This window comes from Capsicum annuum, chromosome 2 (genome assembly GCF_002878395.1).
Source record: "Capsicum annuum cultivar UCD-10X-F1 chromosome 2, UCD10Xv1.1, whole genome shotgun sequence".
Taxonomy (NCBI): Eukaryota; Viridiplantae; Streptophyta; class Magnoliopsida; order Solanales; family Solanaceae; genus Capsicum; species Capsicum annuum.
Genome location: NC_061112.1, coordinates 151,183,553 through 151,199,111, shown reverse-complemented (window position 1 = coordinate 151,199,111; position 15,559 = coordinate 151,183,553). Strand labels below are relative to the sequence as shown.

At 33.7% G+C, this 15,559-nt stretch overlaps 4 protein-coding genes across 4 annotated transcripts in view; 1 reads left to right on the top strand and 3 right to left on the bottom strand.

Annotated features, from left to right (window-relative positions):
• The window catches only part of LOC107858393 (ABC transporter B family member 15), a 7,001-nt gene extending 5,981 nt beyond the window's left edge, over nt 1–1,020 (bottom strand). The window contains exon 1 of the mRNA XM_016703045.2: nt 470–1,020. Coding sequence (XP_016558531.2) covers nt 470–943 — 474 coding nt within the window. The 5' untranslated portion in view covers nt 944–1,020. The remainder of the gene's footprint in view (nt 1–469) is intronic.
• On the bottom strand, nt 1,010–1,563 carry LOC124896123 (ABC transporter B family member 15-like). Its single transcript, XM_047407557.1, has one exon. It carries the CDS (start codon nt 1,542–1,544, stop codon nt 1,098–1,100), a length of 447 nt encoding a protein of 148 aa, XP_047263513.1. The 5' UTR covers nt 1,545–1,563; the 3' UTR covers nt 1,010–1,097.
• A 3,218-nt stretch (nt 1,564–4,781) lies between these two features.
• Nucleotides 4,782–9,415, top strand: LOC107860580. Its single transcript, XM_016705975.2, has 9 exons — nt 4,782–4,867; nt 5,635–5,804; nt 6,032–6,094; nt 6,331–6,350; nt 6,513–6,557; nt 7,721–7,788; nt 7,953–8,080; nt 8,191–8,279; nt 8,531–9,415. The coding sequence occupies exons 1-9, from the start codon at nt 4,795–4,797 to the stop codon at nt 8,661–8,663; spliced, it is 789 nt and encodes a 262-aa protein (XP_016561461.1). The 5' UTR covers nt 4,782–4,794; the 3' UTR covers nt 8,664–9,415.
• On the bottom strand, nt 8,661–13,486 carry LOC107860579 (type IV inositol polyphosphate 5-phosphatase 6). The gene is made up of 7 exons (XM_016705974.2): nt 11,414–13,486; nt 11,230–11,317; nt 11,033–11,143; nt 10,348–10,950; nt 9,765–10,028; nt 9,334–9,521; nt 8,661–9,232 (listed from the first exon to the last, which is right to left on the bottom strand). The coding sequence occupies exons 1-6, from the start codon at nt 11,511–11,513 to the stop codon at nt 9,341–9,343; spliced, it is 1,347 nt and encodes a 448-aa protein (XP_016561460.1). The 5' UTR covers nt 11,514–13,486; the 3' UTR covers nt 8,661–9,232; nt 9,334–9,340.
• Between the last annotated feature and the right edge of the window lie 2,073 nt (nt 13,487–15,559).

Sequence of the window (15,559 nt, the reverse complement as noted above, 5' to 3'; positions counted from 1 at the left end):
TAGTGTTTCTCAAAATGCAACTCAAATTTAAACAAACAAAATCAAATCTTGGATCTTAAAAGGTGTCTCAACAATGAGAAATTATGTAGCAATCATTCAACCAAATTCGTATCATGAAAATCAATTAACTCGGGATTTCTTTTTCTTAAAAAAATCATTTAACCAAATTTGTCATCATAATAACATGACATTAAAATTTAATTTATTTTTCCATGTCATATCTTTTTTATATCAAACTTTGTTGAGCGATTTTGTAAAAAAAAAAAAAAACTAAATTAAGTGATTTTATTGATACAAAATAAAGTTAAATTACTTCACAAATTGATCTATTGAAATGTTTATTCATTATTTTATCACCATTTTATACGAACAAGGTGAGTATCATAACCCTGAGGCAACTGTGAGATGAAGTGATGAGCATTAGAAGCTTCATTTTTTTTGTACGAAAAGTACAAAAAGGAACACACACCTGAGTATCATAACCCTGAGGCAACTGTGAGATGAAGTGATGAGCATTAGAAGCTTTGGCAGCCTCAATAACTTGTTCCATTGATGCATTCTCCTTCCCAAAAAGTATATTTTCTTTAATTGTAGTTGCAAAAAGTGCAGGCTCCTGACTCACTAGACCCATTTGTGACCTTAGCCACTTGAGCTGCAGCTTATCAATAGCGATCTCATCGAGAAGAATTTCCCCCGCAAGTGGTTCATAAAATCTCTGCAATAGCGCTATTACTGTCGACTTGCCTGACCCACTTCCTCCCACTAACGCCACGGTTTTACCCGTCGGTACTTGTAGGCTAAAATCTTTTAAAATTATGCTTTTGGGCCTTGATGGATACGCGAATTCAATGTGCTTGAATTCCACTTTACCTGTTATGTTTTTCAGTATTTGGCCCTCCATGCTGTACGGGTCTATTGTTGGTACCCTTTCTATCACTTTCATTACACGTTCGCCAACTGCACCTGCTTCAGATAAATACTTTACAGTTGACAAAGCAGTACCCAGTGATCTGTTGGAAGAAAAACAAAAATTTGCTTATGAAGCAATAGGAACATAAAGGAGAATAAATGATCAATATGAGAAGTGGTAGAGATAATTACAGTCCACCAACAGCAAGTACAATGCCAACGGCAAAAATGGTGCCACCATGTGCTCCATCATACATGACCAGTTTGCTCCCATAATATGTCATTAAGGACCAGTTTGCATAAATGATGCCGTTACTTCCGATAGCCAATCCTTTTACTAAACCTTGTTTTAATCCCAAATCTACTATTCCTTGAAGAGCAACAGAGTACTCTTGTAAAATTTTGTTTTCTCCCGCGAATGAATAAACTGTTCGAACAGAAGAAATTGCTTGCTCCACAATCGTTCCACCTTTTCCATATTCTTCCCTCATTTTTCTTGCTATTCCCATTAGAGCCCTCCCATACATAAGACCTGGAATTACGAGGAAAATAACAAACGGAAATCCTACCATTGCCAGCTTCCAAAACATCAAGAATCCTGCCACGTAGAACCCGATACATGATGCAACCTTCATCAAGAAAAGTGGTACCTATATGTATAATATTTCCATATTATAAACATTGTCAGAATTAACGGTAAAATTCGTATCTAACTCCATTTAGAGATAGACTGCTGAAATTTTTTTGGTTAGTTATGAGCGAATAGGAATATTATGGACGAAAATATGTAGTAGCAGTAGCTAATTTCAGAATTTTTTATAGCTAATAACCTTTTCACTAATGCAGTCTTGAATTACAAGACTATCACTAGAGACACTAGCTATGACATCAGCCGTGCTGGCAACATGTAGATCGAAATAGCCAACATCTTGCCTTAGAACTGCTTTCAAGTATCTTATTCGTAGCCTTGACGCTTGTCTTTCTGCTGTCCTTGTCCAACAATATCCCTCTAAAAAAATATCTCAGAACATATTACTATATGTAAGTCATGTGTCAAAAATGTTGAATTCAACTGAAAATATATACTGGGCACAGATGTGCGTTTCTCCTCTGATTACTGAAGACAAATGAATTGTATGTTATAACAGTTGAAAGAGATTAGACAAACCTAGGAAACACGCGACCCATTGTCCACATGCCAGGAAAACAAGTCTCGTCGTATTCTGCAGTCACATTATATAAACAAAACAAAAATATGTTGTCAATTATATATACATGTGAAGTTTAACCACTACTCCATATTGCTTCTAAGAATAATTATATTGTGAACGAATATCTGTACCATCAAGGCGTATAATCTACTGATAGTATACTAATGAATATTTTCCATACAAAAAGTTTTTAAGACATACCTCATTGATGTGGTGCGTGAAATTATGGGTGTTTGAATTGTCATTACCACCAATATTGTTCATGAGTTTGTTGATGACTATGAACGCTATCGGCATAGAAACTCCGTCGCCAATCGATCCCAAAAGCCCTAAAGTCATCAACAAGATATCGGCTTTATCAGCATGCATGAAAATAGACCCAAAAAAACCGTAGCTTTTCTTTTGTATCATCATTTTACTCTTCCTAGTCATATCAAATTCCTTAAAAGATCTAGTTATCCCAACTACACACAACATAAACTCAATAAAACACAAGTGATATATGTGAGTTACATAATATTGTATTCAAGAAGGGAGTTCTGAGAGTCGTGCGGAATGAAGGGCTAGCACGATGGAATTTGAATGTTAAATTTTGGCCCGATGTCTTTTGGGATATTTTTTTAGTAAAATAACTTTTTAAATTTCTGTTACAACTAATGGATCTTTTAAATTATCTTTTTATAGATTTCTTTTGACCAAGTTGAAAACCTTTTTTAAAACAAAAAAAAAAAAAAATAGAGCACGATCTAAAATTTTATAGTAGTACTATACTTATAAATAATAAAGTAATAATAAGAACTGTTAAAATAATATAATAAATACTACTAATGTGTATTTCTAGTTTTCAAAAAAATAATTCGATGTACATGTGCTGGAGAATGTATTGAGATTGATTTTCTAAAATTTTCCAAGTATCGTGATTAATGATGCTAGTGGCTTATTAATTAAGTGGAATAAAATAACTTTAAATAATCTTCTCTCTTGGCTACCTAATCTTAGTATCCAATTAATCTTTTACTAACGCATTGTAGAAATAAAGGATCCAAAAGCTCCGACCATAGTTTAGATAATAAATATATTATATATTTAGTTTAAAAAATTATTGTAATTCCACAATTTTACCAACATATTATCTTGTCCATAAATATAACAACAAAAAGACTTTTCTTTCTAAATTATTTTTCATAGGCATGATCCATCTTTTAATTTCTATTTAAATTAACCTTTTTATTGCATTTTAGGAACTTTCTCTTTATTAATTACTAGCTCTTTTATTTTTTAAAAAATAAGAGAGTCTACAAGTTCTTCTATTTTATTTGACCTATTTTAAAGAAAATAAAATAGATAATTATTAAAGAAAAAGTTTCAAAAAAAAAAAAGAAAAATTAGAATATGAGAGATTTTTCTCACTTTCTCTCTGTTTTATTTCACCTATTTTAAAGAAACCAAAATATTTAACTTTTAAGAAAAAGTTTCAAAAAAAGTGATAAAAAATTAATCTAAAATAAAAGAGCCGATTATTTCTCCTACTTTATTTCACCTACTTTAAAGAAAATAAAATAGCTAATTGCTAAACAAAAAGTTTTAAAAAAATACTGATAATAAAAAAAAAAAATCAATTGATTAAGAACTAAAAAGATGAAATTCTTGCGTAGGAACAGAAAATTTTTGTTGCTTTATTTATGGACATATTGTTAAGACTGTGGAATTACAATAATTTTTTAAACTAAATATATAATGTATTTATTATCTAGACTATAATTAGAGTTGTATTTTATAATAATTAAATCTTAATCATTTAATTTGAATTATGTCATATGTCACCAATCAAGATAGAAACTTGGGAAAAATAAAAAGAGTGGAAATGGAGAAGAGACAAGTCTAGAAATAAACAACTGGATATCACGCAGTTGGCAAATCAATTACGTAGACCAATAGTTGATCATCCAACTAATCAAGAGCATATATATACTTATTATTTTATAAAAATGTTAATCTAAAATAAGTAAATGGTGAGGCACTATTAGAAACTTACACAATATACATTAGATATTCAGATTATAGGCAGGATATTTAAAAAAAAAAAAACAAAATCATGACTGAAGTTTCCTTTCGCCCATCGTGCTACAACCTATAGCCAACTCATTCAATATCTTTGGTCACACCTCTAGTGAATGGAAAAAACTTTATGGCCAGTTTTCTACCGCTTAGTGCGCTGACAGTAGAAACGGAGGATTAGTCTCACGGTTGTCTGTAGGGATACCTTGGGAAACAAAAAAAAAAACTCATTCAATATCTTTTTGTTTTTTCAAATATGCACTTTAGTGATGCATATATGATTGAATTATATATGAGCTGAAATTTCATACATGTGAGCCTGAAAATTTTTGCTAAAAAATAATAATTCATTTTTCAAATTTAAAAGTTGAATTTTTTTTTCAAATAATAATTCCTTTCACGTAAAAGTTGTTTAATACTGAATATTCGTACAAAAGAACATATGACGAGTTTATTGGGCCGGAAAAGCCTGGGCTCTTGTGAAGCCCATTAGTCATCGGCCCACTGAGCTTCTTGTAGGAACGCTAAACATGAGATCAACCGAGTCCACTATAAAAGAAGAAATCACATAGAAACCAGTTCAAAATTTCTAAACATCTCTCAGAACAGAGAAGAAATGGCGGGAAATGATTCGCAGAAACAATTCCTAACTCTAATACGCGACTTCGCTTCTGAAAAATCTCAAGGAGGTTCGTTTTTGTTCCTTCATTTACTCAAATAGAATTCGCGTGAAATTCTTCAACGTATTTGATAACTGGAAATTAATTTCGTAAGCTAATTCTTTGAAATTTTCAGTGAGAAGAATGATAAATCAGTGTGAAATTCGAGATGAATCGACGTATTTGATAACTTGCAACTGATTTTGTAAGCTAATTCTTCGAAATTTTCAGTGAGAAGAATGATAAATCGGTGTGAAATTCGAGATGATTCGACGTATTTGATAACTCGAAACTGATTCTGTAAGCTAATTCTTCGAAATTTTCAGTGAAAAGAATGATAAATCGGTGTGAAATTTGAGATGATTCGACGTATTTGATAACTTGAAACTGATTTTGTAAGCTAATTCTTCGAAATTTTCAGTGAGAAGAATGATAAATCGGTGTGAAATTCGAGATGATTCTACGTATTTGATAACTTGAAACTGATTATAAGCTAATTCTTTGAAATTTTCAGTGAGAAGAATGATAAATCAGTGTGAAATTCGAGATGATTCTACGTATTTGATAACTTGAAACTGATTATAAGCTAATTCTTTGAAATTTTCAGTGAGAAGAATGATAAATCAGTGTGAAATTCGAGATGATTCAACGTATTTGATAAATTGATATTGGTTTTGTTGCCAAATCTTCGAAAGTTTCTGTGAGAAGAATAATAAATCAGTGTGAAATTTGAGATGATTCAGCGTATTTGATAACTGGAAATTGATTTTTTAAGCTAAATTTTTTGAAATTTTCAGAGCGAAGAATAATAAATCAGAGGAAACAAATTCAGGAGCTTCAATCGGAGCTTGAAATTGCAAATGCTGAGGCTGCAGCAGCGAAGAATGAAAAGGAGATTGCTGAGCAAGAGCTCAAAGGATACGAAGTTGAATTGGCCATGAATGAGTCTGCTATTCAAATCCTAGAGGTTTTCCATTTAATTAGTATTTGTATTTGCTGATGTTTCCTGGTTAACGCTTTGAGCTAATAGAAACATATCTAATTAGCTGAAATTTGAACTCCAGAAAAGTTCTTGTCCTCGTTTTATGGTTCATGCACTGATCTAATTGAGACATACCTAATTAGAAGAAATTTGAACTCCAGAAAAGTACTTGTTCTCGTTTTTCTAAGAGATCCGTTTCAATTATGTTATAGGAAAGGATCGCGTTGATTCAAGATGAATTATCAGCTTATGGAGTTGATTTAGAGGCTCTTAAGGTAAAAAGCTACCCAAGGTTATGTTCTACTTTGTGACACACTTGATACTTTGTTTGCTTGTGTAAACACATACCGGAATAACCAAATACTAGTAATTGTTTTCTGGTTATGATTTTTTTAATTTGTATTGTACTTAATTTACATTTGTAAATTTGAACATTATTGTATTACTAACAAGGCCACTGTTTCTTCTTGTGAACTCACTGGTCAATTGATGATATCTGAACCGTCAAAAGAATAAAGATGCTGACACTCGGTAATGACATGCTTTCTTCAGTTGATATCTCTTTACTCTTTTTGTTCAATTACAATCAATTTAACTTTGTAGAAAAGGCACATTTCTCTCCATTTAATATTATGTTAATATATAATCTGATTGCAATTTATTTTCTCATTGTATCTATCATTGCTTATGCAGAGATGACTTCATTGAGAAAATGCTAGAGCTCAATGCAAAGATAAGGTATCAGATATTATGTGTCTTTAATAGATTGGTAATGTTCATCGATATTTTTTTTGAACAAGTTGTAGATAAGGTTAATACTTAATAGCTCCAAGGTTGTAGCTTTTGTCAAACATATAAAAGCAAGTACAGAACTGACAGATAAACCAGTCTCTGGGTCAGTCCATGTCTGTGTTGTGCCGATGTCAGAATAGCTAACTTAGTCACTATTCTTTTTCTAGTTTGCATTTACACATTCCTGGACCAAGAATACTTAATAATTTGGCATTACTTGGCTACTGCAAAATTTTCTGAATTGCATTTACACATAACATGTCCAAAGTAATACTACCAAACTTCAATTTACTCTAAAGGCTGATCAGTTTCTAGTACTTGAAGATTTGCAGATCATCTACTGATATTGTTGTTTGACATGCTTATATTCGTTGATATGTCATGACTATTCGCAACAAGAAATTGTGCTTGGAGAGTGATAAATGATAATAATATCTGTCTAGCATCTAGTTGTATGAGAAAGAGAAACGCTTCTGCTGATTTAGCATATTCAGTTATACAATGATTGTGTTGTTTTTCCTTTGCTTTTCAAAATAATTTGGTGCAATTGTATGGTTACAGAAACAAAGACTTTTTTTATTGAGCTGCCATTGTTCAGTTCTGACTCAGAAATTACCGAACTACAAAATTATAAACTGGTTGTGATCCAGCAGTCTTATCACTGAACTAGTACATATGCCCTCCTTTGTCACTCATGCACATTAGCTGTTCAACTGATGAAGTCTAGACATGCAATCCACGAAGACAATAAATAGTCTTCTCTATTGTGCTACTAATTCTAAATCCTTATTCTTTAATTTGGCAGTAAAACTTGTTATTTAGTTCCAGTCTTGTTAGAGAAGTTCTTTCCCTGAGGGAAACTTGTTGTTTAGCTCCAGTCTTGTTAGAGAAGTTCTTTCCCTGAGGGCACTGGATATCTCAAGACTCAAATATAGTAATCAAAGTGACACATTAGGTCGACCACAAAAGATTTAGTGGCCAGATATAAACTTATCTATTATCATTCTAACTCCGAGGCTCATTTCATTTAAATTTTGTGACTACACTACAATGAGATTTAACTGCCATGTTGTTAATTAATTTAAGTTATTTATGCTGAACTGATGCAGGAAATTCCATGAGTCAGTAGCCTCTATATTCAGAAATGATAATTGCAGCGACTCAGCATCAAACCCTGGTCTGTTAATGCACATAAATAAACGCTCTTCTGTTTGTGATGTGTTGGACAGTTTCTTCTATTATATGGATTTTCAACTTTAAAGACTCCAAAAATTCTATAGTTGCTTTTTTACAATAGCTTCTTCACGTTGAACAAGAATTGTTTAACGCCTTCACAAGCAGGTCCAGCAAAAGCCAAAGCAGAAGATGTTGAAGCTTTCAAAAGAGACCAGAATAAGCTAGCTCAGATAGTTTCTCAGATCACTAAGGAAGAAAAGGAATACCAAGTTGAACAAAATATTCATAGGCAGGCAAGTTTTTGCTAAACCTGTCTGTTCTCATTTACTTCCTTCTGTTGCTCTATTGTCTGGTTATTAGTAATACGAGAACCTAATGCATTGATCTCTGTGGTGTTTTTCAGCTTGAAGAGGAGTTGAGTATTTTGGAAAGGAAAGCATCACTGATAGAGGAAATCACAAAAGAAAATAAGGAAATCCAGGAGTTAGCAAGATATCCTTGATTTTTGTGTTGTTTGCTCTCCCGCTACTTAAAGCTAATTATTTATTTAGTTCAGCTCATTGGTGGAAGAGAAATGAGTCGACAGTGGATCTCAAAATTTCATGACCACTCCACATTTTAGACAAGAGTCTCATTATATCTTATTTGTATTAATGAGAAACTCTTTTACACCTCAAAGAAATACTTATGGAGACCATGTTTTAGATTCGTCAACATATTATTGTGCCCTTGACTAGAAGCAAGCAGACTTCTGAATTGGAAAACAGATGTTCTGCCCTTGGCAATGAGCTACAGAGGAGGTCGGTATGTCCCAGATTTCATAAGGACAATACAGAGGCACTAGGTCAAATTCTTCAAGAAGGCGATGAGATATAGCTCTGTGATTAATCCATGACATTAAACTGATGATAGTCAAAAACAGGACCATGAAGTGCTTACATTTCTTCTCTGATTTCTTCCTTTGGCTTTATCTGTGGCTAAGCTTTGGCTTACTATAGATAGGGCTAGTTTGCATAATTGACACTTCTAGTTTTTCTACTCACTCCCCCTATACTTACTAGAGAACAAATGTAATGGAAGCTGTAAAACAAGACGTACTTTTACCACAAGGATAGTTGTATTTGTGTTCTTTCAGCTGTCTATGGTATTGCTAAGGAAGAAAGTTAAATGGGCTTGCCTCTAATATCCTAATGAATTGTGGTCACCACTCATGCTCCACCTCCTATCATTGGGTGTTATGAGGGGCTTGAAAGTGAACCCACCGAAGTGCTTTTTTGAAGGATTGGAAGTAATTGATTTGTAAAAATATGAATTGTATGTTCAGCCAAACAAGGAAGCCATCTTTCGGGTTTTCCCATGTGCATGTATGTTGTTGATCCTTCTGTATTCCGCATAATCAATGATAAGAGAGGAGATCTAGCGTCTCTATTAATCTTGATTTGTACCTGCCACATAAAATCAGCTCTTGTAAATTGTTGTTCACAAAATCATCCATTATGAACTAGATATCAAAGCAACTACTGTGAACAATGAGTTAGATATTTACATATTTACTAGGAATTGTGAAGTGGGCTGAAAGGAGGAGATGGAACCAAACTTGAATGGGCGCGCTTTTGATCTTCAACTAATACAGAGAATAAAGCAGAGACGGGCCTATGGTCAGAGAACTTGCTTTCACTGCGGAAATAGGAAAGCTGTTTCACTCCCTTACCATACCATAGGATCCTATCACACCTGCCATTAACATTCCAAGTGTCATGATAGCAAGTATTAAAACATAGTAGCTAGCAATGACCAGTATCTGGTCATATTCCTTAAGAGTCTTCTTTTTATTTAAACTTTTATCGGTCAGTGTTGAAAAAGGAGTTTTCAATTTTCTGGGCATGGAGCGATGTGTGCCTTTTTATGAGAAATGAGGGTGATGAGACATGCACAGGTATTTGAGTACTAGATAAAGATGTCAAGTGATGACTGTACCACGCTGGAGTTCTTTGCTTCTCCCCTGCTTTGCTTGGAAGTCCACCAGAATAACGATTGCAATTGGAAGAAGAATATTTGTATGTGGGTGCAAATTCTATATTTCCCTCTTTCCAACCCTGAAACACTCCACCGTCTTCTAGTTCCTTCCCCAACTGGTCAAACTCTTGCAGGGCACTCCAGTCTTCCTTCTTTATTAATTCCCTTGCTAAATTGTCTTCCAAGTATAATCTGTAGTTGAGATCTCCAAACCAAAATATCTGGCTGTTCTTCAAGAAAATACATCTTGTCAGCTTAGGTGGAAATATCTCCTCATTTTGTTATGCAATGGAGTTCTGTTTAGACTCTCCAGTTAGATATCTCTACTTTGAATCCAAATATTTCCGAGTAATTATTATAATCGTCATTTTTCTTCTTGTAGTTTGATTTGAAAGGAAATTCCTCTGCCTATTTTTTTATAAATTTGACTCGTCCCTAATTTTGAAACAGAATATGTCGAATATTTGTTACAAAGGCGTTGACTAATACATTCATGTTAGGACACAACTCTTGTAATTAGTTGGGTACTAGAAAGATAACTTACTCGTGTCCTAAGATGGTGAGGGGATGATTTTTATGGCGGTCTTCAGGCAGCACCCGGGGGAAAGATGTTCTCCTAAAAATTTCCGAGACTTGATGGTTCCTTTTCCCTTCGTCACCTTTCTTTTCTCCTGAGGCTAAGTGAGCTGCCACGAAGCAAAAACTAGTTCCTCCTATGGACATGCTCGCACAGACTGATCCTTTGTTTCCCAAATAGCCCATAATGCCACAAGCTACTGAAGAGACCTTCACTTCTGACACACAATATTTCTTTAGCAATGCCCTTCTCAACCAAACACTAATGAACACACCAACCATCTTCTTGCTCGCCATCAATTTGTAACTACCAACATGATCTGAGGGCTCATATTCAGTTCTAGACTGTCCTCTTGGTGAAGTTGCTATTTCATAGTCACTCAGTCTACTATCTGATTCAGCGGCTCCATCGTATTTATAACTAGTGATTGGATTGACCATGGGTGTTAACCAGGCACCACCATACTTGCTATTTAGAGTTTTACCGATGAGCACGTTCCAGTTAGTAGCTTCTGTAGGGTCTTCTGCTCCAATTACAGTTTTAGTCTTCAGAGGGACTATTTCCTGGAAGCTGCTTGTAGAAAAGTTTCTTCTTAAATGACCAATTCCTCAATGATGAAAACAGAATGTTATACTTTGAATTTTATACATACCCAAGAACATAAATATCAGCTGCTTCTTTCAGATTCAGCCACTCATCCAAATCTTCAGCTAAACTTCCCACAGGAGATCTTCCTGCAACATTCCATGTACCCACAAAGATTCTACAACAGAAACACAAATTGTTTTCCTCAACATTATCCTGTTAAGCTCTAGAGGCCCATAACATGATATACAAACCGATGCTCACCTCAATTCATTGTTTAGATTGCATGGTGCCCTCTCCATTGACCTAACAAAGAGACCATCCATGCACTCATCATCTTGATCGTCGTTATCTGTGGAAACCAACCAAAAGAGAGCACCAAAGTGTGAGAAAGAAACTGAATACATAAAATGAAATAAACGAATATCATCAAAGAAATGGAATAAACCTGAAATTTCGCTTAAATGTGATGCATCTGCCCTGCTGCTTCTTTTGCTAAACCACAACCGAAACGCTTTTCGTCTTGATTTTCGCTGCTTGTTACTCATGATTTGAAATAAAGTCCATTCCAAAAATTACCAGTTTCCTCAAAGAGATGACAACATCTCTTCTTGTCAAGTTGAATGGTTGAAGAATATCCACACGATTGCCATTTAGGTTCTGGGTAAAGCTATTATTGTATTGCTCGCCTTGATGGAAAATGTTTGTGGACTGGACGAATGAGACAACCCAAAGAAGCTTGAAATTTAAACATCCCAAATTATGCGATAATACCAAGATTTTTTTAAAAGAGAAGTCAAAGGTTGTTGAATTGCACATTTGAGAAGCTTCCTTAATTAATTTATTTTCACTCAGTTGTTCAACCATGAAAGAATTAGTTAGAATATGAGCCACACAAGGCTCCATCCATATTTTTTTTAATGACCGTGTGGTGTTCGAATCAATTTACACATATCTAGATTAACACTACGGAATACCTACCACTTTCCTTCAACAATATACTAGGTAATTATGTCCACCCAGACTAGGACAAATGGGAAGAATTATGAGCCACACAAGGCTCCATCCATTTTACAATTACATGGATGTTTACAAACAGTTCATATAATTCCTGTGTCCAACTCTTTGTCCGTGACTAGAAGTTATCGTGCCACATGGCCAGATCAAAGTGTCCAAATCGTGCATTTGTTTAATTTACTCACTGTCAAGCACGATATAACAAAACCTTCTTTACAACCGTACATATCTACATCATTGAGTGGTGGGTGATTTTCCATCTCTGCCAAGTCTCAAACTTTAATCATGTCTTAATCAGCTGCCAAGTCTACTGTCAAGCTTCACCACCGCAAGCATGGCTGGATGAAGTATAATAGAGATGTGTAGTACTCACTTTTTGGGTGGCCAACAAAGTCCCACACGGAAAGAAACAAGCAACCTAAAACAACAACATACCCAATGTAATCCCACGAAGCGGGATCTGAGGAGGGTAGAATATATGCGCGTTGTACCACTACCTTAGAGGTAGAGATGGTTTCTGATAGATTCTCAGTTTAAGAGTAAACAATTTAAAGCAATATATATAGAGAACGAAATAACTGAAATAAAGAAAGTCATGACAAAAATAAGCAATTTATAAGGCATGAAAATATTTTTAATGGTGTAAGGTCATTTGGAGAAAATCGTCTTTGGGCTGACTTAGCCCAACAACCACTGTCAAGTTAAATATATATTATAGCTCCACCCTCCAAGTGAATAGATGTAGTCTTGCTCATTCATATATACAGTACATGTACTTGGGCAGTTTTATATATATATATTTTACTTATACTTAGTTCACACCTGTTATAATAAAATGTTTGGTGGTTACCAATTCTCTATTTTGGATTATCCTCCCCATCCAAGAAGAGGGTAAACAGTTCTTTTCAAGGACCGTTAGAATTATCAGCCAGTTATATGGTGCGACAGATTCATCATTTTAAAAGAGTAGGCACAGGATCCGGAGAGGGGCTCGACCACAAAGGTACATTGTGCGCAACTTTACCTTGCATTTCTGCTAAAACCTGTGACTTCCTGATCACATAGCAATAACTTTACCAGGTACTCCAAACTCCCTTCACATTCATCATTCTTGACATGAAATTTTTAAATATTTTTCTTTTAACAAATAATTTAAATAATCATCCGCCCAACCATGCCTTATTCATATGAAAAACCATGCAATCGACATTTGGTTAGAAAATTCGAATCCATGCTACCTAAATTTTTACCTCGTAAGGGTTGATTGAATTTCCTGCCTTGTAATCTCAGCTCCATTTCCCCTATCCCACCCCGTATCTTAAAAATAAAAATAAAAATAAAAATTGTTATTATTATCCGTGCTATAATAAGGATTTTTAGTACCTTTTAAGTACTTCACACGGTAGGTGAAATATTAAGATGACCTTTGTCTGAAGACGTTAAATAGTGAAGTGGTCCATGTAGAAGGAGAGGACTTGGATTACTTGAATGAAATGTATGATTTACATTAAAGATGGTGATCTCGACTTCCGACACATAAATATCAATAGCTTTCTTGAGTTGTGACATTCTACCAGAATTAATTATAGCTTTGATTGGACTGCCACCTGCCTTCACAGCAATGTATCAGCTTCCTCCTCCTTCACAGTGAGTATTATTCAGGAGCGCTTTAATAAAATTAGTAGTCTAAAATTAAATTATATCAAATAGGTGTTTGGCTATGAAAAGGGGAGAAAAAAAAAAAGCTGAATAAGATAAATTGAGTTAAAATTAGAAAGTAAAATTGTCAAAAACATGAAAAAGAATCGAATGTATGTAAAGAAGGAAAAATTGAGATTGACGAGAGAGGTAAATATACTAATTAATGAGGTCGAAAATTTTTCGTGATTTACTCATCAGTACAACCTCATCAAATTTTAAAAATAATAACTTTAAAATCTTCTATTGTTAATACGTATATAAATTACATAATAATACAGTATATGTTATAAATGTATTTATATTATGGTGAATGTCTATCAAAATCTATCAAGATCTACTTTAATATCTATTAGGATTTAAAGAATCCGTCTTTTACTCAAACTAGGAGTAAATTTCCCCTATAAATATGGGGTTTTGTTCATTATATTGATAATCTTATGATCTCTCATCTATCAAAAAAAGAAATAAGAATCACTCTCTATTCTCTCCACTCTTCTTCTTTATTCTTTCTTATTTCATAACACGTTATCAGCAGGAGATTCTGCCAAATTAGGTGAGATTTTAAATCTGAAGGATTTCAAGGTTAGTAATTATTTATGTTATCTTTCTTTTGCTACTACTAATATAATTATTATAGAATTTGAGGAAAAATAATTGATTTGGAACCATTTATATTTTAAATTTATTCCTCAATAATATTATCAAAAAGGATGATAATATGTTGGGACCCAACGATTCATGCCTAAGATACTTTTATATGGATCAAATATTGAGTTTGAATCTCAATACATATATTGATGATATATCTTTTGTATCGGTTCACAATGCGATATAACATTTTGAGGTCTCATGACTTACATGAACCTCTCATAAGGTTTTATGAAGTGGTATGTCGTAGGCTCGTCAAGAGCTCATTGCCTTCTTATTATGATTGTTTGCTCAAAAAAAAAAATTCTCTACATCATATGTATGCCTCGATTTGCTATATTCCATTCTTGGGGAATGAAAAACTTATTAATGCAAACGGGCACTTGATTGTGATTGTGTCACAACTCACCTCCGAAAGAGGTTGAATAATTTTGAAATCTACTTCTGAAGTAGTAAATCTGAAATTTATTCGTGTAATAGTAAATCTGAAATTTACTAAAGAAAAAGTACATGTCATGGTAAATTTGGAGTTTATTAGAATAAAAGTTCATAAATTGATATGAACGATTGTGACATCTCAAAGATGTGCATATATTGAAGAACTAGAAGATTCTTCAAGAATTGCTTATGTCATTTGTTCTCATGATAAGTTGGTTGGACCAACTAATATTGGGATTGGATCCCTTCAAATCTAAAAATTATAAAAGGTGAATAAGGGCCCGTTCATCTATCATATGATATGTTGAAAAGATGCATCAATAAGATGATCACATGTACATTCATTGTCAACTTGCAGTTTGGCATTCATAAAGTTACTTGCTCAATAAAATTGAGTTAAGAACATAATTTTCAGATTGTGCAATCAAGAAAGTTATCTTGATGATGATGGTTTGACATTGAATGCCTTCGATAAATAGCTAAACCATTATTAATGAGAACAAAACTTCATGTATTGGTCCAAAATATGATATATTGCAATAGCATTTGTATGCATTAGACCAATAAATTATGATTATTTCTTCCCTTTCAATTGGTTCAAGGTCAGGAATCAATTATTCCATCTAATAATTTTGATGTGCGGTATACGATTAATGAATATACCATAATGCACAAAGATGGATTCCTCAAAGAAGCAAAGGATGTATGTTAGTTTTCCTAACATAAGGGGGAGATTATAAGCGCTATGAAATATGTTAGGAATTATCACCATATCCTCATCCAAAAGATA